The 25,877-nt window shown below is 37.3% G+C and overlaps 1 protein-coding gene across 4 annotated transcripts in view; it reads right to left on the reverse strand.

Moving 5' to 3' along the window:
• Positions 1-1,794: 1,794 nt before the first annotated feature.
• Positions 1,795-25,877, reverse strand: part of DNAAF6 (dynein axonemal assembly factor 6) — a 36,284-nt gene continuing 12,201 nt past the window's right edge. For all 4 annotated transcript variants that reach the window (XM_027607431.1, XM_027607433.1, XM_027607432.1 and 1 more), the window contains 4 exons: positions 25,482-25,587; positions 22,539-22,635; positions 6,676-6,761; positions 1,795-1,983 (listed from right to left, as the gene is read on the reverse strand). In XM_027607431.1, coding sequence (XP_027463232.1) covers positions 1,854-1,983; positions 6,676-6,761; positions 22,539-22,635; positions 25,482-25,587 — 419 coding nt within the window. In that variant the 3' untranslated portion in view covers positions 1,795-1,853. The remainder of the gene's footprint in view (positions 1,984-6,675; positions 6,762-22,538; positions 22,636-25,481; positions 25,588-25,877) is intronic.

A 25,877-nucleotide genomic window follows, 5' to 3' on the forward strand; every position in this document is an offset into this window, starting at 1 on the left:
GAGAAGGCTAAATGATATGCCATCATGGCGGTTTTAACTTCCAGTTCTCCTGGTTATGGCTAAGATTCGTTGAAAAATGCTGACAAGATAAATTTCCTTTTGTATTCTCTTTTCTCCATCTGCTTTACTGGCGTATTCCTCTTTAAAGGAAGGAAGTCCTATGAATTAGCTTAAAAACAAAACAATAACGACAAAAAAGTTGTTACTTCTGAGGCCAAGGACAGTGAAGTAGGGTCATGTGCAGATGGGTATAAATTACTGAATCACATTTCATTGTCTTGAAGCTCTGTTTCATTATATAATTGATACAGTACCACATAACCAAAGCCCAATTCAAGTTGGCCTAGATATGCTCTATCTTCTCTTCCAGGGACAACTTGTACACATTCAGTCAGCTTGAATAATAATGGTCTTTGTAATTAGGGCCAGTACATAGGAAAAAGAGATACATTTTCCACTGACTCACTGTTGCTCTCAAGAAGAAAAAATTTGGTTACTGCTTAGGCCTGCTCCCGAGTTTACACTTTAGGGTGTAATCTTAAATTCTTAAAATACAGCCTTTTAAAAAGATGCTGAGGAAACAAAGTAGGACACTCTTTTGTTCCTGCAACATCGTGGACTTAAATTCACAGACACTAGTCCCTTTTAGTTAATCCCACCTTCAACTCTTGCCCCCACAGAGGAAAGTCATGGTGCTAATTTCAGTGGCAAATTCTCTACAAGAGTTCAAGGTTTTAACACAGCTAGTTTGGTCCAAATCTCAGTCTTTTCCTTCTATTAGATCTAGTCACAAATTAGATGCTTGGTAATTATCTATGAAAGTAAGCTAGAAAACATCTGCTTGAGTATTTAGTCCCCTAGTAGTTCCTACTGAAGTGATAAACATCTTTCAATTTTTCATCTCTTCTCAAAATTTCACTCCCAGTTACCTTCACAGTTCTATCTACAGTGAGGTGTGAGGCCTAGTTACATGAGCTTTAAAATGTGATTTATTCATAAATAATTCTGAAATAAACAGGCAATACAGTCCAGAAGAGGCAGGGGACAGTGACATAATTCATAAAAATAGGTATGGCCAATTACGAATAAAGATAGGAAATGAGAAAGAACAGGTTTTGTAAATGCACTACGCTTTTCTTTATATTCCTTCTAAAGGTCAAGGGTTTTGATACTAAATATACACACAGTACCCCGAAAGGCATTGTTAGTAATTATTTGTGCACAAAAGGAAGACTATTTTTAACCTAACTAGATCCAAACATCGAGAGCAGGACTGGCGAAGCTAAATAATGCTGTGTGCTCTGGAGTATTTCTTATTCAAGTAAAACATGTTGTTAGTATGGTGTACCAAACTATTTATAATTCCTTGTTATTTGTATCTTCCAGAATTGTGAGAGCCTAACCAGAGAACACTGTAAATCATTTGATCAAATCAATGAAAAGGCAACCAAATAAACTTTTCTTGTGATAATAATGACCAACTGCAATGCAACTGATTGTGTCATAGTATACTTAATTGGCTTAAGTTCTTCAGACTCCTGAAATAAGTGGACCAACAATTTCATGGTCATATTTCAGTTTTAATTGACCATGCAGTAATCTAACTGGATAACCTGTCAGTTCTACCCAGCTATTGCTATAAAAATGGAATACCTAATGAATATGAGAAAACAATACTTCCCACCAGAGTAAAAGAAATGACTGTCAATGATCAGGATCTTACTAGAATTGAATTTAGTCCCTTTCTGAAATATGTCAGAGTAATAAAGAAGATAGAAAACATTAACAATTTTTCCGAAGTTTTATTTTTTATCAGTCCAATGTACCCCCTTTTCCTTCTTATTCATGAAGTTTTAGAAGAAATTAATGAAATCCAACTCCCTTTTCAAAGTTATGGTGACTTCAAGAGTCTCGGTCTCCAGGATATAGAAAGCTTTGGCACTACTGCATTCCACAGGTTGGGGAAGGGTTATCAACAGCTTCCTAGAAATCAAAACAAAACAAGATAAGATAAAAACCTAGAATCAGCATCCTAAAGTGATATCAAGAAGCTATCACAACTAATGAATCATTGCACATTACATCAAAACTAATGATGTACTATATGTTGGCTAATTGACTTTAAATAAAAAAAAAGATAGCACTTTTTTTTTTTTTAGATTTTATTTATTTGAAAGAGAGAGCACAAGCAGAGGGAGAGGGAGGGAGAAGCAGGCTCCCTGCGGAGCAAGGAGCCCGATGTGGGACTCGATCCCAGGGCCCTGGGATCATGACCCGTGCCGAAGGCAGCTGCTTAACCGGCTGAGCCACCCAGGTGTCCCAAGAGGATATCACGTTTAATAAGGTAATGGAAAGCAATACATACCACCAGAAGATTAGGAACCAAAAAATATTTAGACAGTATAAGTACTGGATCAAAAATATGCCTAAGTAACACAAATAATATACCAGTTTTTTTTTTTTTTGCCTTAAAAATCCAAGCAGGGGTTTTGTTCCCCCACTCTTTTTTTCAAAATTGGCCCCATTTTGCATTAGAGACACATAGTCTCAGGCTTTGGTTTATAGGCAGAGGAATAGAGCCATTGCAACTTTAAGCTGGTTGGATAGATCTGTTGCCAGCCATGCTTACGTGTAGATGGAATGTGACTGACTGATACAAATCTGAAAATTGGAATGCTTCTATAATAATTCTGCTTGCACAACCTCAGGCTGAATCTCTACTACAGGTATAGTTGTTGAAATTCAGGCCTGGAATGATTTTAATACCAGATCAATGAAAGTGCTTCTCTGTGCTTGCTTCTGCATCTTTCTACTATACATTGACAAAAAGCCCTGCGAGAGACTGCTGGGTTTATTTTGCAGTTGTGGCTCAGTTCCTGGATAGCTGTATGCTTTAGATGCATTGCTGGGATGAGACATCCATAATTCTGTCATAGTGGTATGAATGTGAATTATGCATGGGGTCGGCACATGCTGGTATCTGAAGAAAATTAAATGCATGCAACTCTTGTTACCTCACCTTCTCCATAGAGAAGGCTTGACTATCTCTATAAAAAGTGGACAGAAAAGCTCTTTTAGAAGGTGTAAGATCCAAATCAGTAAAGGAATCTGGTATTTTTAGGGCTACTTATTGAATACTTGTAAAAATAGTGTTTGAAACAAACTTTTGAAAACCAATTGCCTCTTTACTCATTTGCAAAGACCTAAGTTCAGGAAACTGGACTCATTAAAAGTATTTATCACAAATCTCTGGAACCAAAAGGAAATTTTCTGTGACTCTTGTTCCATTCCAGATATCTGGGGTAAGAAAAACAGCTCTCTCCACCAGAAGTAATATCGCGATGTATTTTAATATGGCCTGTAATATTTGGCATCTCAAGAAAGCGGGTGCAAAAAATGTTTAGAGTCCATCTTTTTAAAATTGTTTATAATATAGGTTGAGCTGGAATTAGATTTGCTTTATCCCTTATTCTACAAATGTTACTATATTCACTTTAAAAATAAAGTGAAGCTCAGTGGTGGTAGCTTCATTGCACTAAAAGACAACTATAAATCAACTGAAGAAGGAGCTCCAATGATAACGTGCCCCTCTCTGTCCAGAGAGAAATAAATTCAGAAGACACAGTTAGTGGCCGTTGGAATGATCCGTCTATCCCTGCACTTCTGTCTAGTCCTTAGTAGTATGGCTTCACATACTAAAATTTTGAACAACAGAAATGGTGCGACTTATTTAGGCTCTTAGGAGAAGGGAAGTATTTTTGTCCAGTCTATTTTACTGTCTGATATCTGAATTGAGATTTATATTTAAACAAAATAAAATTCTACAAATACTTATCCAGGTACAATTCATTGAAGGACAGGATTATATCTTATCTTTGTGCCCCCCCAGTGTCTAGCAGAAGACTTTATATTATAAATGTTTGTTGAATGAATAAATAAACGAATGAAAAGCAAATAGGTCACCACAAAATAATATCTGAATACCTTCTATAGATTAGTACTATCATATATGAATAAATATTTAAACCCAGTCCCTCAGCTTTTACACTGATAGTATACTTGCTTTTAAGAAGGTACAGTTTAGGCACTGACCAAATGTTCATCCAGTGTTAATTTTCATTAGCAATTATTTAAAAGTGAACTATAATATATGAAAGTAAAGACAAAAAAACTATCCATAAAGTGAACTAAATTTAGAGACTTACATACTTACATTTATATTAGCAAAGTCAAGGTGATGTTCCTTGCAAGAGATTTAAATACAGGACAACCTTGTTCTGTGCATATTCATATAATGCAGTTTTTATTTTATGTAGTTAATGAATTATTTTATCTAAATATCTGGGTTAAAAATAAACAGGACTTTTTAAAGGTTTTCTAGTGGAGCCATAACTATTTTCAAAGAAAGTGCAGAAATAGCTACTGAGCTAAATGTCACAATTTCATTTTGAAAACATTTTTTTAGTTTGAACATCAGTCAATTCTCAATTAATCTGAATTAAAGGAGCACAGCAAAGGTGAGAATAATCTAAATAGCATTCAACCAAAAATTAACTCATACTTGTATTTACAATATGTTCTTATTATCCCATTCAAGGAATTCATTTATGACATTCTTAGGATTCACTTCAAAAAATAATGAAACCTCATATGAAGACAGAAGTCCTTGGGAAATTAACCATTTTCCCCTATATTTCCTCCTTTCTATCTACTCCATGTTGGGAATCGACATGCCAAAACAACAAGTTTTTAAAAAATGAAGAATTTAAGAAATTGCTTTATTTCTTTGGGTTGTATAATTCCAAAAATCTGGGTTTTATTGATAATTCTAATGCAATTGACTATCATTTGACTGAAATTACTAGTCCATTCAGTTAAAATAGAGTCACTTGTTCTGCCTTATACATACACGAACAGGATATTTTCTCTTACCTTTCTTGGGGTAAGTAAACAGTGTTTACTTAGGGTGTCAAAATTAGAAACTAAAGAAAGTTAACATGAATATCAATAAACTCAAAAAGTTAACATGAATATCAATAAACTCAAAAACAAGACACACTTCCAGTAACACAGTTTCAGATAATAGCATGGCTCCAAAGAATGCTCAAGTGTTTGGGAAAAATGGTAAAAATGATATAAGCCTCTCCTCAGTCTTCTACCATAATTCATGACTTTTTTTTCTTACAAGACAGCACCTCTGTGCACAGAGCATTTAATATATAAGAACAGTATGATCCAAAAATTCTAGTGTAGCCCACATTCTATGTGGACAGGTATCTCTGTGTGTCTTTCATTTAGTGGACTCTGATAGATATCTGGAGTGACGGCATAACCAGAGCAGCTGCCTGAAGATGGATGGAGAACTGCTAGGGGAGCGGAAATTAACTCCATGGTGTGTAGATACGTATGTGCTTTTAACAAGCACACCAATATCATGGAAGATTAACTGTTCACGTAAGCAACTTTCCTCGCAGAGGTTGTGTGGAAGAGTAAAAAGCATATGTAATATGAATTTAAAAAGTACAATACTCCTTGAAGTGAATTGTAGGAATAGTGGATGTGATTTTTATAACATGAGACAATGCCTTGTGAAAATATAGTTTTGAAATGATATAAGTGATGAGAAAATATGTGATATATATTCATCTGTAGATCATTTGGGGTTAAATGCCTCTACTGTGGAAATCAAGGTTAAGCTACACAGGTACACTGAGTTGTTTACACATAGAAGTCTTTTGTATGAAGGATCTACTTTTTAATTTTTTTGAAGTTCTAAGATCAACAGGGGAGAAGTATTGATTCTGATAATGGAAGAAAGAAAAGGTGTCAGCGGTTGACTACTCTCCATGCCCAGTTTGAAATGTTCATGAGTTACAGAGAAAGAACCACTGCAATCAGCCCAAGTGTGCTCGCTGCTATACATTCAGATGAAAAGTGAACAAAGCAGTGAGATATTTAGATATTTTATCAAGCACACACTGGGTCCCCTGGATTCCCTCTTTAAGGAGTTGGTTTTGAGAGAGAGGACTGATTTGTCCAGGTTTCAGGATAAACATTTACATCAGAATCTTACTGTATGTGTGGTGTTTGGGGAAGATAATTCGAACCTGTGTAATAAGAAGACTATTTTGAAAATATTAAATGTTTAATTGAATTATTCCACCATTACCTGGATTCTTTTTCAATGTAGTCACACTACTTGAGGAACTAGTGATAAATTGTTAGAATTTTTGTTTTAAGTAATTGATGACAAGAGTTTTCTGTTAATTTTCAGGGAAATATAATCAAATTGAACCTTAGAGTCCCACAATAACCAAAAAGTTTAAAGATATTGCTTCTCTTATGCCATCACTGTACAAAAAAATCCCTTGAAAGACTTAAAACTTAAGAGATTTTCACCTCTAGTTGTTTTCCCTCACAGATAAGCAAACTGTATCTGAATGTCAAGGACTGTGTTTTGGCGGTATCAACCTACTCCGAATGCATGGGGGCAAAGCAGAAAAAAATCAGGTGTTTCCAAATATATTTATATTATGCAGATCAAACATCTGAATGACATTTTCACTTTTCTTCAGACTTTAGGGGTGATGCAAAATAACTATGTGCACTTTAAGAATATTGACTAAAGTTTTGTTAATATTATAACATATTATTCTAGTTCTAAGTTTTACTCACTTATTAGGAGTACGAAGGTCGAGAGTCATTTCTTGGACGTCAATTTTAATTTCAGAAGGGTTCGTATTTGGCAGTTTAATTTTCACCTGAAAGAGAAAATGAGAAGAAAAACACTGCTGTCTTGAAGAACAGTTAATGTGAAGAGTGTAAGGAAGTTTGGGGACATGAGAACTAATTGTTTATTAAGTTCCTGCTATGTGCAACCCTAGGCCCTTTTCTCATAACAGTCTTGAGAGGCAGGATTACCCCCATTTTACAGATGATGAAACTGAGATGCAGAGAAATTTAGTAAGGGCCCGAGGGCAACTGTGTGTAATTGAACTAAGGTCTGTCTGACTCCAAAGCTATATAGAAACACGTTGGTTACTTGCTTGTAACTTTCATTGTCTGAAGGTGCATACTAGTGCACCTGCTAAGTTTGGGGGCTTTCTACTGACTTTATTCTTATTTATTTATTTATTTATTTATTTATATTAATTTTATTTTATTATGTTAGTCACCATACATCACATCATTAGTTTTTGATGTAGTGTTCCATGATTCATTGTTTCAGTACAACACCCAGTGCTCCATGCAATACATGCCCTCCTTAATACCCATCACTGGGCTAACCCATCCCCCAGCCCCGCCTAAAGCCCTCAGTTTGTTTCTCAGAGTCCATAGTCTCTCATGGTTCATCTCCCCCTCCGATTCCCCCCTTCATTTTTCCCTTCCTACTATCTTCTTTTTTTTTTTAACATATAATGTATTATTTGTTTCAAAGGTACAGGTCTGTGATTCATCAGTCTTACACAATTCACAGCGCTCACCATAGCACATACCCTCCCCAATGTCCATCACCTAGCCACCTCATCCCTCCCAACCCCACCACTCCAGCAACCCTCAGTTTGTTTCCTGAGATTAAGAATTCCTCATATCAGTGAGATCATATGATACTTGTCTTTCTCTGATTGACTTATTTCGTTTAGCATAATACCCTCTAGTTCCATCCATGTCGTTGCAAATGGCAAGATTTCATTTTTTGATGGCTGCATAATATTCCATTGTATATATATACCACATCTTCTTTATCCATTCATCTGTCGATGGACAGCTTGGCTCTTTCCATAGTTTGGCTATTGTGGACATTGCTGCTATAAACATTGGGGTGCACGTACTCCTTCGGATCACTACATTTGTATCTTTGGGGTAAATACCCAGTTCTACTGACTTTATATCAGTTGGCACTTTGAATAAAAAGTGGTTAGTTCTCACGTTGGGTGTGGGTTGGTGATGCCATCTATAGTATCTCGGTATTAAACTCCCATACCACAATTCCTAGAGAAGGGTAGGAGTCCATAAAAGTTGTTAACATAACAGAAGATAAATAAAAACATGATCCCTACACACACAAAAAATGGGACTGTTGATTGGTTTGGTAAGATTTTACTTAAAAATGTCTCATCTCAATTAGCACATGACCCAGCAATTCCACTCCTGGATACATACCCCAGAGCATTTAAAACAGGTGTTCAAACAAAAACATTATACGTTTTTGTTCACAGCAGCATTATTCACAATAACTTGAATCAAAGGCACAAACAACCCAAATTTGCATCAACTGATAAATGGATAATCAAATTGTGGTATATCCATACAATAGAATATTATTGAGCCATAAAAAGCAATGAAGTACTATTACATGGATGAACCTTGAAACATTAAGCCAAGTGAAAGAAGCCAGGCACATATTGTAGGATTCTATTCATATGAAATATCCAAAGTAGGTAACCCGTAGGGACTGAAAACAGATTGGTGGATGCCAGAGGCTGGAGAGGGAGAAAAGGGGAGTGACTCTTTAACAAGTACAGATTTCCTCCTGGGTTGATGAAAATGTTCTGGAATTAGATATTGGTGATGGTTGCACAACATTGTCAATGTATTACATGTCACTCACAGTGAATTTTGTATTGTGTATTTTACCACAGTACAAAGTCTCATCCCTCACTCTAATTTAATTAATTCCCTTTTTGATGGAAGTTGATCTATCTATTATCTATCTATCTATCTATTTATCTATCTATCTATCTATCTATCATCTATCTATCCATCCATCCATCTATCTGAGATGCCATGGCATATGGTTTCTATAAACAAACAAAACAACTTAAGGTTAAGGTAAATTATGAAGCCTTCTCTAAAATGAGCTAGAAGACTTGAAATATCAGACATCGGGTGATTTAAGAATTGGACTGGTAGGGGCACCAGGGTGGCTCAGTCGTTAAGCATCTGCCTTTGGCTCGGGTCATGATCCCAGGGTCCTGGGATTGAGCCCCGCATTGGGCTCCCTGCTCAGCAGGAGGCCTGCTTCTCCCTCTCCCACTCCCCCTGCTTGTGTTCCCTCTCTCACTGTGTCTCTCTCTATCAAATAAATAAATAAAATATTTAAAAAAAGAACTGGAACGGTAAGGATAAAAACAGCAGGTTATGAGGGAAATACATATCAAATAAGTAATGGGGAAAATGGAATTCCTTGTTAAGAAGCTTAAAGTAGGCAATAGTGCTTTTGCAATATAAAATATGTGGACCAATACATGTCTGTGAGTTATATTTTACTTTATTAAATCTGTATATAAAAATATTTGTAAATAGAGCTCTAGAGGACCTACTATCTAAATATATCCTATGGCTAATATTTTAATTAAACAAAGAATTACCTCCTATTTATATTTTGAAAACTCAGATCTTCATAATTAATAGATGTTTTAAGTGAGAGAATTAGAGCATTTCTTAGAGGTAGTTATAGGTGCTCTACCTCAAAGTAAATGAGCATTCTATTGGACAAAGAAAGACCCATTTTTATTATAACTTGCAGATCTGATAGTTGAGATGTTCTTTAGTTGCAGGATGACTCATATCACCTGGACCAAGGGATATAAATATTTATTTCTTTAGTCTGAAATGTTTAGATCTTTCAAGGTAAAAGATTATTTCCTCAAGTATGAAATGACATTTGAGGAAGGAAAAAAATGATAACTTATGTGAAATGTAGATACAACTGCTGGGTAGAACGTCAAAGTGGTTCTTAAAATCACTTGCAACTCTAGTGAAGGGTAATTCAGAAACAACTCACTAATTTTTCCTCTTGAGAAAATTAAAATTGTGTACTAAAACGTTTTCAGAGGAGGGACAGGAAGGAACAAATTAAGTGGAATCGTACACATTAATATCTCATAAGATAGAAGGTTCAATAGGAATCTTAACAGAAAAACTCGTGAAACATGAATCAGACCACTTTAGAAGTACTTTTAATGAATTCCCGGAAAATAGACATGGTTTTTTATTGACTTCTAACTGATTGTGCCCAAGATCTAACTAGTCCAACATTAGTAAGTACAGTACGTTACTGACCAAGCAATTAAAGGAATTGATGTTCCTCTCTTTACCTAGGATGCAAATTGATTTATTTCAAAGAATTACTTATTTTAATAGGTAAACTAGGGAAAACTAAAAATTTCATTGGGAAACTTTCAACCTTTGGGAGCTCAACCTTTGGAGTCAAACTTGAGTTTGAATTCTGTTTCTGTCACTTCTTAGTTACTTATTGCTTATAGTTATCTATTATTTTATAACCAAAACCAATTACACCTCCCCCCTAATTTATGGCTCAAAACAATACACATTTATTATCTCACACATTTTGTTTGGCTTAGGAATTTGGGAGTGGCTTAACTAGGTAGTTCTGGCTTAGGGTCTAAAATGAAGTTGTAATCAAGATATTGACTGAGGCTGCATACATCTGAAGGCTTTACTGGGGCTAGAGGATCTGCATCCAAGATGGCCCACTCACATGGCTATTGCCAGGAGGCCTCAGTTCTTCACCACGTGGACTTCTTCCATAGGGCTTAGGGCTGCTTGTCCTTATGACACAATAGCTGTCTTCTCCCAAGAGTGAATGATCCAAAAGAGCAAGGCAAAAGCAATGCCTTTTTCCCTCCCTAACATGGCCTCAGAAAGTGTACTTTTTCATTTCTATGATATCCTGTTGGTTACATGGGGCAGCCCTATTCAGTGTGAGAGGGGACTACACAAAGGGAAGAATATCAGGAAGTGAAAATCATTAGGGGCCATCTTGTAGGCTGGCTACCACAATATCCAGCGCTAACTTCAGTTTAAACCTCTGTCTTCTGGCCTTGTGAATAAAAAGAGCAGGAAAAAGTCCACTACTTTAGAGTTTGTGTGAGCCTTTCTTTCCACTTTCAGCTTGTCTTCTGACAAGTAGTCAAAACTACTTGCTTAGTCTGTCTCTGGGAATTCACTTTGGGGCTTTCCTGGAGATCAGTAAAGGTAGATCAAATTGCTTCATGGTCCTCTGTTTATTTTCCTCTATATGTTGTAACAGAGCTGGCTTAATATACCAAAGTGTTTTGGGAGGGGAGGTCATTAATGTAGGATTTTCATTTTGAGTTTTAAATTTCTACTTTATGTTTTGTTCTTACAACAGATTTATATGACAAGATGGTTCCTGAAGAGATAATATTCCTATAATCTGTAAATGATATACAGGCTCCCCCGCTCCTCAGACAAGTGTCCGTGATCATATTATAAGATGCTGGAAAATTGAAATGAAAAGGCCAAATGGCAAATGTTCCACTGAGGTCATCCATTTTATGTTTCCTCTTGAGCTGTCACTTCCTGACAACCAGAACGGAAGAATAAATGAAATATACCTTATATGTAACTTGGCCAGTCTATGTATGCTATTTACTGAAATTCTATTGATGCTCAAGATATACAGAAGGGTTTGGGCTGAAAATTTAAAAGATATTCTTATATTATGGATTCAGGATATTATAAAAATATTTTTTATTTGACAGAAATACAGAAACCACCTCCAATATATTTGATTCTTAGCAAAGAAGTTAAGACTATTTGAGTTTCAGTTTGAAACGTAATGTTAGGAAATTTTGATTAACAGAAAAAGTTTGGGTAAGTCTCATTCCAAATTGCTTCTGTAGTCTAACTTCCATTGTTTAACTATGGAAACCCACATTAAACTCTGGAGATATTTTTCCCATTGCAGCCATCTACGTATTTTATAAAAATTCTCATGAGTAATAATGATCTATAGGAAAATGAAAAAAATTAAAGGTGATGGATCCCTACTTTGAATAATATATTTACCTCTTAAGAATAAAAATATAGAGGTATGTGTTCTCCAAAACCAGGGGCAAAAAACCAATAGATACATTATTTAAATTAATGGATAAATTTTCTATGATGTTACCACTTTGGGGTTTTTAAATTTATTTATTATTTAGAGAGAGAGCACAAGCAGGGGGAGGGGCAGAGGAAGAAGCAGACTCCCCACTGAGCAGGAGCTGGACATGAGGCTCAATCCCAGGACCCTGGGATCATGACCTGAGCTGAAGCAGACTCTCAGCTGACTGAGCCACCCAGGAACCCCTGATGTTACCACTTTGAAACATCCCAGTACTATACTGTCATGCCTGTCTTATGAGATCACGGAAGCATAGTACCTCTTCTCTCACAGGAATCAAGGGTAAGCGCAGCTCATTCTGGAATACGAAGACTCATCTATAGGACCTCCATGTCTCTAACTGGCTCGCACAATCACCCCCAAACACTCATAGCCTCACTACCACTTAGCTGTCTGGAGACTACCAGAACAAAATCCATTATACTTTTAATCGCTATTTGTCAAGAACACAAGGAGCCTCAGACTCCCAAGTCCTTGCTTATCACCTAACAATTACCCATCTAGATCTCCATATCCTCTATAGTGTTTTCCATTTCCTACCCCTCACCAACTCATGAAATCCTTCCATAGTTCCTCTGGAACACACAGTCCATCACCCTTTATCTCTTCAGCCTCTGAATATTCCTTTCAATTTCTTGAAATCTGGATCTCCCCTGATCACACTGCTTCCCTAGTCTTCTCAGTGGGTGCCTGTTTTTTTTTTCTCTCCCACTGCATTTATATCCCTGAGCCTACCCCTTTCCTCTAGCTTTTAAAATGATCTCAGGTCTTCACACTATACCATCAAATACCCCTCCTTGTTGGAATCATCTACCAATTCCTTAAAACGTTTTAAGAAGGAGGAAGTATTAAAAGGGTAAAATACTGCTGGTGGTCATCCTCCTATCTTTAATAATAATAATAATTGTTCTCTATCGATATTTCTAACATTAAATTTCTGTCTTCAGTGTTTGATTTATATATCCACTTAGATAACCTTTACAACCTCCTAGCCTCACTTTCTCACGTCCTTCAAGTCTTTGTACAAATATTTCCTTCTCCAGTGATGCCTTTCCTGACTATACTATTTAAAATTGCAGCTGTGGGGCACCTGGCTGGCTCAGTCAATAGAGCATGCGACTCTTGATCTTGGGGTCATGAGTTCAAGCCTTACATTGGGCATGGAGCCTACTTTAAAAAAATTGCAACATTTTAAAAAAGGCCAGGGTGGCTAGAACACTATGAACAAGGAAGAAAATGTGGTGTGAAATGAAACTGAAAAAGTAGGTAGGCGTCAGATCATTAAGGCCTCATAGGTCAAGATAAGGAGTCTGGATTTTGTTCTAAGTGCTGTAGGAAGCCACTAAAGGTTCTGAACAAAGAAGTGATGTGATCTGATTACTTTAAAAAAAGATCTCTCTGGACACTGTGGAAAGGGCTGCAAGGAAGTAATTGTTGAAGGAGGGAGAAGAGAGAGGAGGACTCATAATGGTCCAGGTGAAAGATGATGGTGGTTTGGAACATGAAGGTAGTTGTGGTGGTAATGAAAATTAGATGGATTTAGAATATATTTTGAAAGTAGAGCCAAAAAGACTTGCTTGATGCTATCAAGGAAAGAGGAATGAGAGATGATTTAGGTGTTTAGTTTGTTGCAGTTGGGTGAATGTTCTTGCCATTTCCTGAGATGATGAAGGTCAATGAAAAAGAGGTTTGGGGAAGACAATTAAGAGTTCTGTTTTGGCATGTTAGGCTTGGATTGTCTATTAAAGTGACATATGTCAAGTAAGCGGTTGGTTATATGAATCTGAAGCTTCTGGAGAGGCCAAGAGTAGAGAAATAGTTATTTAAAGCCATTGGACTATATGGAAAGAGAATAGAGAAAAAAAGAGACATAGGTTTTTTTCAGAGACCTGGAGAACTCGAGGCAGGAGAGGAAAAACCGTGATTTGGGGTCAAAGGAGATGAGGAGATGCCCAGTGATTCTGGAGGAAAACAGGAGAGAGAGGAGTCATTATAGTAAAGAAAACACATGTTTTAAGAAGGAAGAAGTAATCAAAAGGTAGAATACTGCTGGGTGGTCCATCCTCATATCTTCAACCCCTCTTTTTCTAATGTTGTGCAGGACAACTGTTTGTTTTTAGGATTGTCCCTCTTATTGCAGGATTTAGAGCATCTCTGGCCCCTAAGTACTAAATGCCAATAACATCCTATAACCAAAAATGCCTCCACCCATTTCTAAAAGTCCTCTGGGGGCCCATACCATGACTACTTTTTTACTATTTGTTCATTCACTCTAGTGACACACATTAAGCACTCAATAAATATTAAGCAAATGAAGGGATATTTGCCATCAACTGAAAAGCATTCTGAATTCTCTTTTATCCTAAAAAATACCCCTAAATCTTGCCTCCTCCTCCTCTCCTCCCCTTCATTGTCAGACTTCCTCAGAGAATGATCTACATTTGCTACCTTCTCTTCCTTGCTTCTTGTTCACTTCTTGGTTTTCTTCAATCTGATGTTGGCACCCACCACACCACTGAAGCTGCTGTCTTCCAAAGGTCACCAAAGACTTCTTAACTGACGAATCTAAAAATTCCTTCTGCACCCTAATCCTGGTTTACCCCTCTATAGCAGCAGATACTGTTATGGCTTTCTCCCATCTCTGAATATCTTTCTCAGTTCCTCTTCCCTTATCTACCCCTCAAATATTGGCATTTTCCTAGGGTCAATCTGTTCCTGCTTGCATGGATTCAGAAGTTTCTGCCTGTACTCGTTCAAGGATTCTGGACCATGTGATGCGGATATTTTGATGAAACCTCCTCAAAATGGTATCATCAAAATCTAAAATTGCTGATTTTTTTTACCAAGTAATTATGGATAAGACACTTTTCACTCTTATTTCATACCTGACCCTAAGCCCATTTCAAACTCTGCCCCATCTCTCTCTCTCTCTCCCTGCCCACACACATTCTGCAACTATCTCTCATTATGGGAGACTTGTATTTTCAACTCTACTAATTTTGGTACTATTTAAAATTTAAATACATCTAACTTTCATAATCACACAATGTATTAACCTATACAATTAGATTAGCTTTGAAGGAGGTATTCTTCCCCTCACCATCATTATGAAATAATGTTATGATATTAACTATAAATGTATGTATATTACTGAGAGAACTATTAGAAATTGAATTTGAAGGTTTACTGTGCTGCCTGGAGCTGATAATAAGGAATTGTATTACAGCTCAAATATCCTTCTCCCTGACACACAGTCTGATATGTAACCAATCAAATAAGGTTAGCATAATCAGAAAGCCTGCAAAAAAGGTGTCCATCCTCTAGAATTTATATGGAAAAGAGAATCTATTCCATTATCAAGCAGCCAAATCCATTTGTTCATTAAAGGTAAATCAATAGGACTGATTTAACTTGAGAAAACAGGACTTGAGAAGCAGACCATTCAAGAAACAAGTGAATTCTCAGAAGATAGGGAGACACTTTGCTCAGAATGATGGATAGCCCTTTCTGCGATGAGAATGATAACATGTGACTTCTGGTTGTGTCTGTCAGATAGTGACTGACTCCTATCCCATCCCTGACTCTCACCCTATTCTCAGTGAGATTTAGAGATGGAGTGAGGCTCATATCCCAGTGAAGAGGTGATGATGAAAGAGAAACAGGCTTAATGCCTTGCTTTATAGGTCACATCAGAATGTCCCCTTATCAATACAGATGCATTAAAGAAGAACCAAAATATTAAGAAGCCATTGCAGCTCAAAAAGAATATCAAGCTATGTGCAGGCGGCTTTTCCCCTCCTCTAGAACAAATGATGGGTCACTTGACAGAATATCAATAACCCTAGGCCCATTCACTTTTTTGGATTTTAGAGATAATCTGCTGTTCAACACGAATGGGAGAAAATGGGGAATCCACTGACCTACTTCCCCACTGCACCCATCCCCCTTCCCACCACAAATAGTCCTATGAAGAAGACAGCTATCTTCCTACATATCTTTGAGACCTGAAGTTCCTTTTTCATGCCCCCCAACTGGCACCCAAAAGGTCAGGTACTTTGGTCAGCCCTATTTCTCAAGGAGCAGGCAAGTTCCTATTTTTTTCCACCTTGTTTCTATGACAGCTTTTTTTGGCTTCCCCTGTCGTCATTGCTTTTATCTCTAAAGCCATGACACAGTCTCACCTCACTTCAATTGATCCAATTCCTCTTGGTTTTCATACCTGGCGTGGAACCGGAGTGAGAATTTCTGATGCCTCTGTTTGAACTCCTGCCTCTGAATATTGACCCCGTCCCAAGGGCTATATATTCTGTCCTCAGTCCCATTTCTGCAAGCTTCCTAGTGTCCACTCTCAACAGCCCCCCCAAGCATATAGGTACTACCTAAAATCAGTTCTACATCATTCTAAGCTTGATGCAAAGCCAGCACTCAGTGGTAGTATATTCTAGTCCCTCAGAGAGCAAACACCAGTTCTGAAAATCAACATCTCCAGTCCCTGTCTTTGAGTTCTGCATGGATTTTATATTCTAACAGCCTACTGGGTGCTTCCAACAAGATTTCTTGCAGGCAGTTCAAACTCAAATATAACCAAAACTAATAATTTTCTCTTAGAACTTTGTCTTCTTTGCAGTTCTTACCTGATATCCCCATACCACAAACAAAACCACCCTTGGATTACTCTTATTCCAGAAGTAACAGATGGTAATTGTTAAAAAAAAGGGGGGGGTTCAGACGAACAAAAAAGAAATAGAAACCATTTCTAAGACTATCATCCAGAGACAAACCACTTACATTCCCATATCTGATTAATGTCATCACCATTCACCCAGTCACCCAAGCTAGAACTCTTGACTCCGGTTTCTTCCTTACATATCCCATTGAGAACTTTCCTAAATCCTATCAGTATTACCTCTGAAATGTCTTTGTTCTCTCTCCCCACTGCCACACTCCAGGTTCCTACCTCTCTTACCTGAATTAGTGCAATTGTCTCTATCTGGGTTTGCCTACCACCAATCTCCCTAACTCACACTCATCTCCTACCATCATCTCTGCCAATTTCTCCACCATAATCTGCCACTAGAGCTGTTCTGAAATACACACCTAATTGTTTAACTCACCTGCTTGAAGACATTTTGTAACTCTAATTCCCACAAAAGTCCACAGCTCAGGGTGTCTTAGTCAGCTGGCGCTGCCATAACAAAAATAACTACAGACTGGAATTCGGAGCATGCCAAACATGCCAGTATGATTGGTTTCTGGTGAAGAGCTCTCTTCCTGGCTTGCAGAAAGCTGTCTTCTCATTGTGTGCTCACATGGCCCAGAGAGAGAGCAAGCAGAGCAAGCTCTCTGGCATCTTTGTATCAAGGCACTAATATCATCAGGTGGCCCCTACCCTTGTGACTTCATCTAAACCTAATTACCTCCCAAAGGGTTCCATCTCCAAATACCATTACAATGGAGGTTAGAGCTTCAACATATGAACTTTGGGGGGGGGGACACAATTCAATCCATAGCACATGGTGTGACATTCAAGGGCTTTTACAACTAGCTCTAAGCTCCTTATTTTGTTTTCTTTTATTGCTCCATATGCATTCTGGGGCTCCAAGAACATCACAAATAGTTTTCAAAACACATCATATACTTTCATAGCACTAGGCCTTTGCTGATGCCGTTGTTTATTCTGCTCAGACAGATTTTCCACCCTGACAAACTACCATGTACTTCAAATGTCCAGGCCAGATGCCACCTGTATTGTGAAGTCTGCTTGGACTACTTCTTTGCACCATATCACTTTATACACACTTCTATCAAATTCAAATTGTTTGGGTTCAAATCATAGTTCTACCCAGATTCTGAGTGTGTGAACTTAATGCAAGTCACTCAACTTCTTTGTGCTTCAGCAACCTCCTCTGTAAAGTGAAAATAATAGCACCTATTTCATAGGTTGATGTGGGGATTAATGATTTACCCTGTGCAAGATCTCAGAGAAATGCCTGGCACATAGTAAGCATTCTATAAATTATTTGCTATTATTATTATTATATCATTTTAAGTGAAAACAAGCAGGATAAAAATCTTTATTCATAGACTGTAAATGTAGGAAAAATGGCTCCGCTATGACACTCTGGTGACCCTGCACTATCTACATTGGCCACATAGGCAAGGCCCCAACCGCAGCCTGCCCCAAGTCTTGGCAGAACATCCTGTGATCCTCCTGGAATATGGGAAGATACAGCCTTGTGAGGAGTTGCCTCAAGGCTGTTTCTTATCTTTCTACCTTGTGGGAGGCTCCTTCTCCTGCAGGAGGCTACCGTGAGGCAGTTTCTCACCCTCCTCCCTGGTTCCAATAAGGCATAAGAGCTTTCTACCTGCCTCCTCTTGGGTATAGATACAGGCTATAAAACAGTCCAGCGACAGTCTAGAGTTGGCTCTTCAGCAGCAAAGGTGCCCCACTGCTCATGTCAGCTGTCATCTGGTCCCCTTAGTTTTGATGTTGTCTTGTGGGGCAAAGGGACATGCGGAGCTGATGCCCTGCTGATCTTGCTTTTCCTGCCTGTGTAAGTAATAATTTTTATCCATTTGGGGTTCACTGTTTCCTTATTGGATGGATCTATGGAAGTCTGTGCTGCTGCTTATAGACTGATTGATCTCTTGATAGTAAGCTCCTCGTGTGAAAAGAGAAACGTCTCTATTTTGTTCAACACTGTATACCAAGTATCTGGCCTATAGTAAGTGCTCAGTAAGTATTTGTTGAATTAAAAAAAAATAGCAAACAGTGGTAGATATGTATTCAAGGATATATAGTCAAGGAATATATATCAAACCCTTCATAGTGGGATCCTTGTGGGGAGGGATGGAAAGTATAGAGAAACAAAAGAGAAAATAAAAAATAGTAAAATCAAATAAAGTAAAATAGAACAAGACAGAGGCATTAAACTCATGAGGTTTAAAGAAAAACATACATGTTACCTATGAGGAAAAAGCCCACTAGCTGTCTTATTATTCTTCCATTAATTTATATGAGTATTTGATACCTTACAAGCTTGACCTTATTCTCTCAATTGTAATACAAGGAGAAAAGGCTAGATAAGCATCTTTTAAACCGTGTTCCAAAGAGCCCCAGTTTTTTTCCTAGGAGCTGCCTCATGGGTGATAGTACCCTTTTAACCAAGGCATTGGTACTTGTAGTGTTCTATATGTTGGACTTTCTCATAGAATTTTGTTTGAGGAAAATGGCTGGCAGCTAAAGATTAAAACGAAACAAACCTGCAAACCACTGACCAAGCTGTAGCTCTAAAATGTACATCATGATGATTATAGTTACTAATACATATTGAATACTGGGAATCTACTGAGAGAGTAGATTTCAAGGGCTCTCAACACACACACACACACACACACACACACAATGGTAAGTATGTGAGGAGAGGATATGTTAATTAGCTTGACTACAGTAATCATTTCACTATGTATATGTGTATCAAACATCATGTTGTGACACTTTAAATACACACAATTTTACTTAAAACATAAAATGCCTAATTAAAGATTAAGGGCCAGGGAAGCTTGGTAGCTACAAACTCGGTGGGGGGGGGGGAGCAGCAGGCAGAATTTAGATAATGAAGCTCTTTGGCTTGATATTAGAAGGAAAGAACGGAAGGTTTGCTGAAGACATGCATAATCGTAACTGAGAATTTTGTTTAGGACACTTGCTTTGATTTAAGACTCATGAATCCTGCTTTCTTATTTGGAGTCTGGGGAGGGTAAAGGAAAGGGTGGTCCTGGTGAATTTTTAAACCCCAAATCACCCCTTGTACCTAAACAGATTGTTCGTGCTACTATCTTCCTCAGCTTAAACAGAGGTCTTCTTAAAGTCTCTGTGTTGGATTGTTACATATAGACCAGGCCCAGCCCCCAAATAACAAATTTAGCCAGTTCTGAGGTGTAATTCCCCCCCCACATTTTAGTGTTTCTGATACTGAGATGCATCATGCAATCAATGTGAACATTTACTGGGGTAGCACACCTATTGTTCCTTTGTTATTAAATAAATGGCAATTGATGATGTCTTAGATCTGAGAAAATGTCATATTATCAACAGCAATAGTAAGCTTATAAATTTGAGCAAGAAATAATTGAGATGTGGTCAACAACCTCTTTAGGTCTGAATCTTACCAGTGGGGTTAAGCAATGATGGTGGATATCATCATTAATATGCCTACAAGATAAAATTCAAGCTACAGATCAGGGATTGTTTTGCTTTTTTGAGAGTTGGCTTACCAGTACAACCACTATTCACAACTTTTCTTTCTTCTTCTCATGCTCACACTTTACTCAAATAGGCCAGGCTATTTCATGCCTGGATACCTCTCCATGTGCTTTACCTCTGTTTGGAATGCTCTTCTTGGAATGTTGGTCCACTGGAAAAATCCTGTCTACCCAGTGTTGATCCCTTTCTGCTTTATGACACCATATATGTCACACATATATGCCTCCAAGTATGTACTTACCATACTGAATTGCAATGATTTGTTATGTGTCCACCTCCTTTACTGTAAATTCCTTGAGGTTGATGACTGTATCTTATTTATCCTTTGTATCCCTAGTACTTAGAACCATTCCTGGTATGTAATAGTACTCACTGAGTATTTAAAAATTGAATATATGCACTATTCCTTATGTTCCACATATGAATGAAATCATATGATAACTGTCTTTCTCTGATTGACTTATTTCACTTAGCATAATAACCTCCAGTTGCATCCATGTCAATGTAAATGGTAGATGTAGTGCAGAAGACAATAGGGGAAGGGAAGGAAAACTGAGGGGAAGAAATTGGAGAGGGAGACAAACCATATGAGACTCTTGACTCCAGGAAATAAACTGAGGTTTGGGGAAAGGGAGGGTGGGTGGTGGGGGGGGTAACTCGATGATGGGCAATAAGGAGGGCATGTGATGTGATGAGCACTGGGTGTTATATGCAACTAATGAATCGTTGAACACTACATCAAAAACTAATGATGTGCTATACCTTGGCTAATTGAATTAAAAAAACTGAATATATGAAGAAAAAGAACAGTATACATGTGGTGAAGTGCCATAGTACCAACAAATATTTCACGCAGCTTCTATTCCATGCTGTCCATGCCTTATCCAAACCCTCTAAACTCCTGGTAGACTGTTAACACTGAGTTTAACTGTTATAAGAAGCTGATTTCATTTATGTGAGTTCTGTCTCCCCAGTCAATTAGAAGTTGATTAAAAGGAGGGATCAAGTCTTCTTCAGCATATACGTGTTGAGTTTTACATAAATTGTATACTCCTACCCTGAGGTACAATTTGGTTTCCAAGAGTCTTCATTTAGGACACCTTTATTATTAATACTAGTAGCACTTTACAGGAGAGAGATGGAAAGGCTCACAACAGTTATTTACTTAGGACCCAGAATTTCTCCAGAGTTTACAGCAATCCTCAATACTAGACATCAAAAATGTTATTTTACAGTTATTTAAAAAAGAAGAATTGGGATGGTACTGGTAAAACCCTGGAAGCTAATTCAAGATCACTTGAAACCTTAACTCGTTAGAGTTCGAAAAATCTCCTGAGGTACTTAAGCTCACTATTTCCATTATGTTACTTGATTCAATTGAATGTCTTAGATTTTGCTAATAAAAGAAAACCTGAAGTTCATGCAAAAGAGAGATTCCATTTATCATTTGCTTAAGGAAAAATGATTAAGCATCTCCAATGGACACCTCAGTACTCCATACTGTGGAGTGTTGTGAGAGAAGGAGGGGAAAAGATAGATGTACAGCCACTAATCTCAGGAAAAGAATTCTCCACACCAGCATTACTAGTGTATGCTGCCAAAACAAGTTATATCCTACCTTCTTGATTAGGCCCAGACTTTTCAACAGGATCATTCTGAGGCTCAAATAAGCAGAGGTAAGGGATCTCATTGATCTCATTGGTATTACATAGAAATAGTGTCATTCTGATAAGGGAGCCAAGATAACATTTTAGATGTCTTTTAGAGTTTTAAATCAGAAGTTCAGATCCAAAAATTAAGAAAAAATCCCTTTTTAAATTGCACAATGTAAGCTGAGTCATTAGAAGAAATACAGATATAAGAGATAAGAGAGATTCAGGGAAGGGCAGTTTTCATAGGACTAGAAATAGTGTATTATGTCCTATGATTCTACTATGTTTATTTGTAAATCTTATCCACATGTGTAAATTTAGTTTATTTTGTACGTGTTAACCAATTTTAAACTGTCAATCTCATTATTCCCTTAGTACCTTAAACATAGCAACCACTATTTTTAGAGTTTAGTGCTTTGGGCGCCTGGGTGGCCCAGTCGGTTAAGCGACTGCCTTCGGCTCAGGTCATGATCCTGGAGCCCCGGGATCAAGTCCCACATCCGGCTCCCTGTCAGCAGGGAGTCTGCTTCTCCCTCTGACCCTCTTCCCTCTCGTGCTCTCTATCTCTCATTCTCTCTCTCTCAAATTAAAAAAAAAAAGAGTTTACTGCTTTGCCTATGGTATTATGTATACAACAGTCAATCAATGTAGCCATAATAGTCATAGGGAAGATGAAGAGGCTCACCACTAGATCGTCACAACATGCGGTTGAAGAGTCTTTTCTTGAAAATCCTAGGAATATATCCTCAGTTCCCACCTGCTGTTTGAATATTATCTCATACCTGGAAAAAAAAAGTCAATGATACAGAGACTCAAAAGAAAGCAATTTTCTGTCCCAGAGTAAAAAAAAACAAAAAGCAAAACAAACAATAAAAAAAAACTACAAACTTATGAGGACATGCTATTACAAAAAATAAAAGGACTAAATAAAGTGTTGACAGTTTCTTCAGGCAATTAGCAGAACATAAAGGAATAGAAGTCTAGAAAATTCAGTCAAAAATACCTAACACTAAAAAATACATATATACCTACCACCATAAAGCAGGATTTGTATTGTATCTACTTCTTTTTGAAAAACTAAGCTTAATTGTTTTAGAGCTATACAAATAAAATGGATTGAGGGAACTTCTAATAAGATTAAAAGTAGAAGGAAAAAAGAAGGTCTTTTTTCCTGGAAAACAACGGCTCAGAAAAATTGTAGGCCCATAACCCAGAGTTTGGTGGATAGATAGAAATCCTCATCTGTTAAATTTAAGCCACAGAGTAGAGTTAGAAAATCCAGGTGTAGTTCTGTTTCTGTCATTAACTGTGTGCCCTTGGTCAAATCACAAACTCGTGGGGTTCTCTGCTTCCAGATTTGTACAATTTAGGGGAGAGGGGTAGGTTTGAAATCAGTGATCTCTACAATATTTTTTCCAGGTCTAAAAGTCTACAACAGAAACACTGGTAATGCAGTCAGCACAACTACACTGTAGTATTTAGAATCTAGGCCTACAGAATTCTTACTCCAATGAAAGATTTTCCTGGTATTTCACCTCATACACGACAATTCACAAATCTTTCTTTGCCCCCAAATTTGGGTCCCTAGGGATAGAGTGGTTTATAGAAAGAAGCACCCAGCCATAATGTACCCCATCTTTTTGGATGGAATGAAGTGAGCAAACATTTACAAATGATCTTTCCCATTTAATTCTCCCCTAATGAAGAAATGGTAAATCTCTGGATAGGAAGACTAAAGGACTACCTTGAACTTCTGACCGCTTGCAAATAGGAATGCCCAAGAATGAAAAAAGGATTTCTCTGAGTTTGAACAGGACTAACAATAAGTAGCTATTTGATATGGGGCACTTTTTTCTTAATAGACTGTAACATTTACCTGATATTTACAAAGGTGAAGCCAGGTTAAAGCAAAACAGAAAGGTATCGATCCATATGCCCACGACTCCCAAATGGATTTGCTCTAACTGCTGCTCTTCTCCCCATCTCCAGATGCAATTTTCCAACTGTCTACTACAGACATTTGCCTGGATATCCCAAAGGCACCTCAGAGTCCACACATCCAAAACCAAACTCACTGCTTTCCCTCTACCTTCATTCCCAATCATAGTTAATGGCCTCACTATTCACCTGCTCACCTAAGTCGGTACCCTCAGCGTCATTTCTGTGGCTTTTCTCTCATTCATTATATCTAATCTAATAACATATATTCCTTTAAGAATCTCTCCAATAAAGGCCCTCATACTTCTCCCCAAGGCCAGTGACTTAGCTCAGGTCCTTCTACTTTTTATTTGACCACTTGTGATTCTTTTTTTGTGAGCTGCGTATCCTCTTTATCCACTGGGGCATTTTGAAATGTACTAGCGTAAGATAGAAAATAAAGATTCAAAAAATCTTATAGGGTAATTTTCTTCATATCCTGACGGGAATTCTTATTCATTTAAAACTTTCATGGATGTCCTTTCTACAGAACATCAAACATCAGGATGAGAAGTGAACATTTACTCAAATTTGGAACTTTGGATGTTTGACATTCATTAGACAATAGGACAAATGAGTGGCTTACTTCTTACCTTTCATATGGATGTGTGGGCACTGTATAAACATAACCTGAGATTTACTCTCTTCATTTTTAAGGTACACATGGAAATGTTTTAAAATCCCTTTGATCTTTTTTTATGAGGTTTATGGGGGTTTTTTGACATTGTTTATTTGAAAGCTGGATACATTTTTCCAACTAATTATCTGCAGTCTCCCACTACTTCTGTTTTCAGAACCAATGTAGAAGATAGAAACATGGTTGTTTTGGACACAATTTTATAGTCAGAATTAGATAACTTGTCAGATCACTTACCATAGAAGTCTTCAAGAATTTATAAAGTACCTTATAATGTAGTAAGTACTGCCTTGGTTTTTCAAGCTATTCTAAATACTCAATCAAGATTTTATTTTAGAATACATATATTTAAAGCTTAGTGTATTTAACCATTAATTTCAATTATGAAGGTGAACACACTTTCAGTTCCTTAAAACTGTGGGCGATTTATTTCATCAGAGTGATAATAATCCTAAATTTCATATTCACAATTCATATTCCTAATTCCTATTGAAAAAGCTACAAAGTGAGACTTCAAGACTGCTTGCAAAATATATTAAACATAATCCTAAAATAACTAGTAAATAGGTCCAGGTAATAATAGATAATTGGAGAGAGAACGCAGGCTTTTACCACAATTGTGGGACATTGAGTAATTAAAAGCAGGTCTTCGACACATAAATATGGTATAATAATTTAGCTTGTATGAATGCTTGTAACTTAATGGGTTGTTTTCTTTCCCAGTGTTAGTTCCACATGAAACAACTAGCCAACACTAAATTTAAATTTGTAATGGAAATGACTGTATTTTTCAGTTTTTGTTTGATAATAACTGAAAGGAAGGTGTTATGTTTCATTATTTGTTTCTGCTCCAGAAGGAAAAAATAATAATAAATTGCACATGCCTTCTGTGTATCACTGTAGTTTTCTCTTTTATGTGGTAGAAGTTACTTATGAATCTTGTCAAAAATAGAACGGTATCAGATGACACATCTACCTTAAGCCCAAACACATTCCTGGCACCATCTGACTTACTCTGGTATTTCTCTAACATCCCACATGTCCTCGTGCTCTGCTCCCTCTGGAACCTCTTCTGAATTCCAGATATCCTTGCCGTTTTCATCACTGCTTTGAGGGATGTCTGTGGAGAAAGGGAAGATAAAGCTGAGGCTGTTTGTTCTTCACGCTCAGTTTGGGATCATCAAAGTAAAGCATTTTCTATTTGTAATCGCTAGCCTGTGTTTTGGTCCGAACAAGCCAAATTAGTAAAAACATAGAATTCCTGAATCAACCCACAACCAATACATTGTAAAATTATAATAACAGTTGTAGAAAATTTGGAAACAACATATAAGCAAAAAGAAGAAAACAAAATCATCTATAATCCAACCACTCAGAGATAATCAATGATAGCATTCTGGTCTGTATCTT

This window comes from Zalophus californianus, chromosome X, assembly GCF_009762305.2.
Source record: "Zalophus californianus isolate mZalCal1 chromosome X, mZalCal1.pri.v2, whole genome shotgun sequence".
NCBI lineage: Eukaryota > Metazoa > Chordata > Mammalia > Carnivora > Otariidae > Zalophus > Zalophus californianus.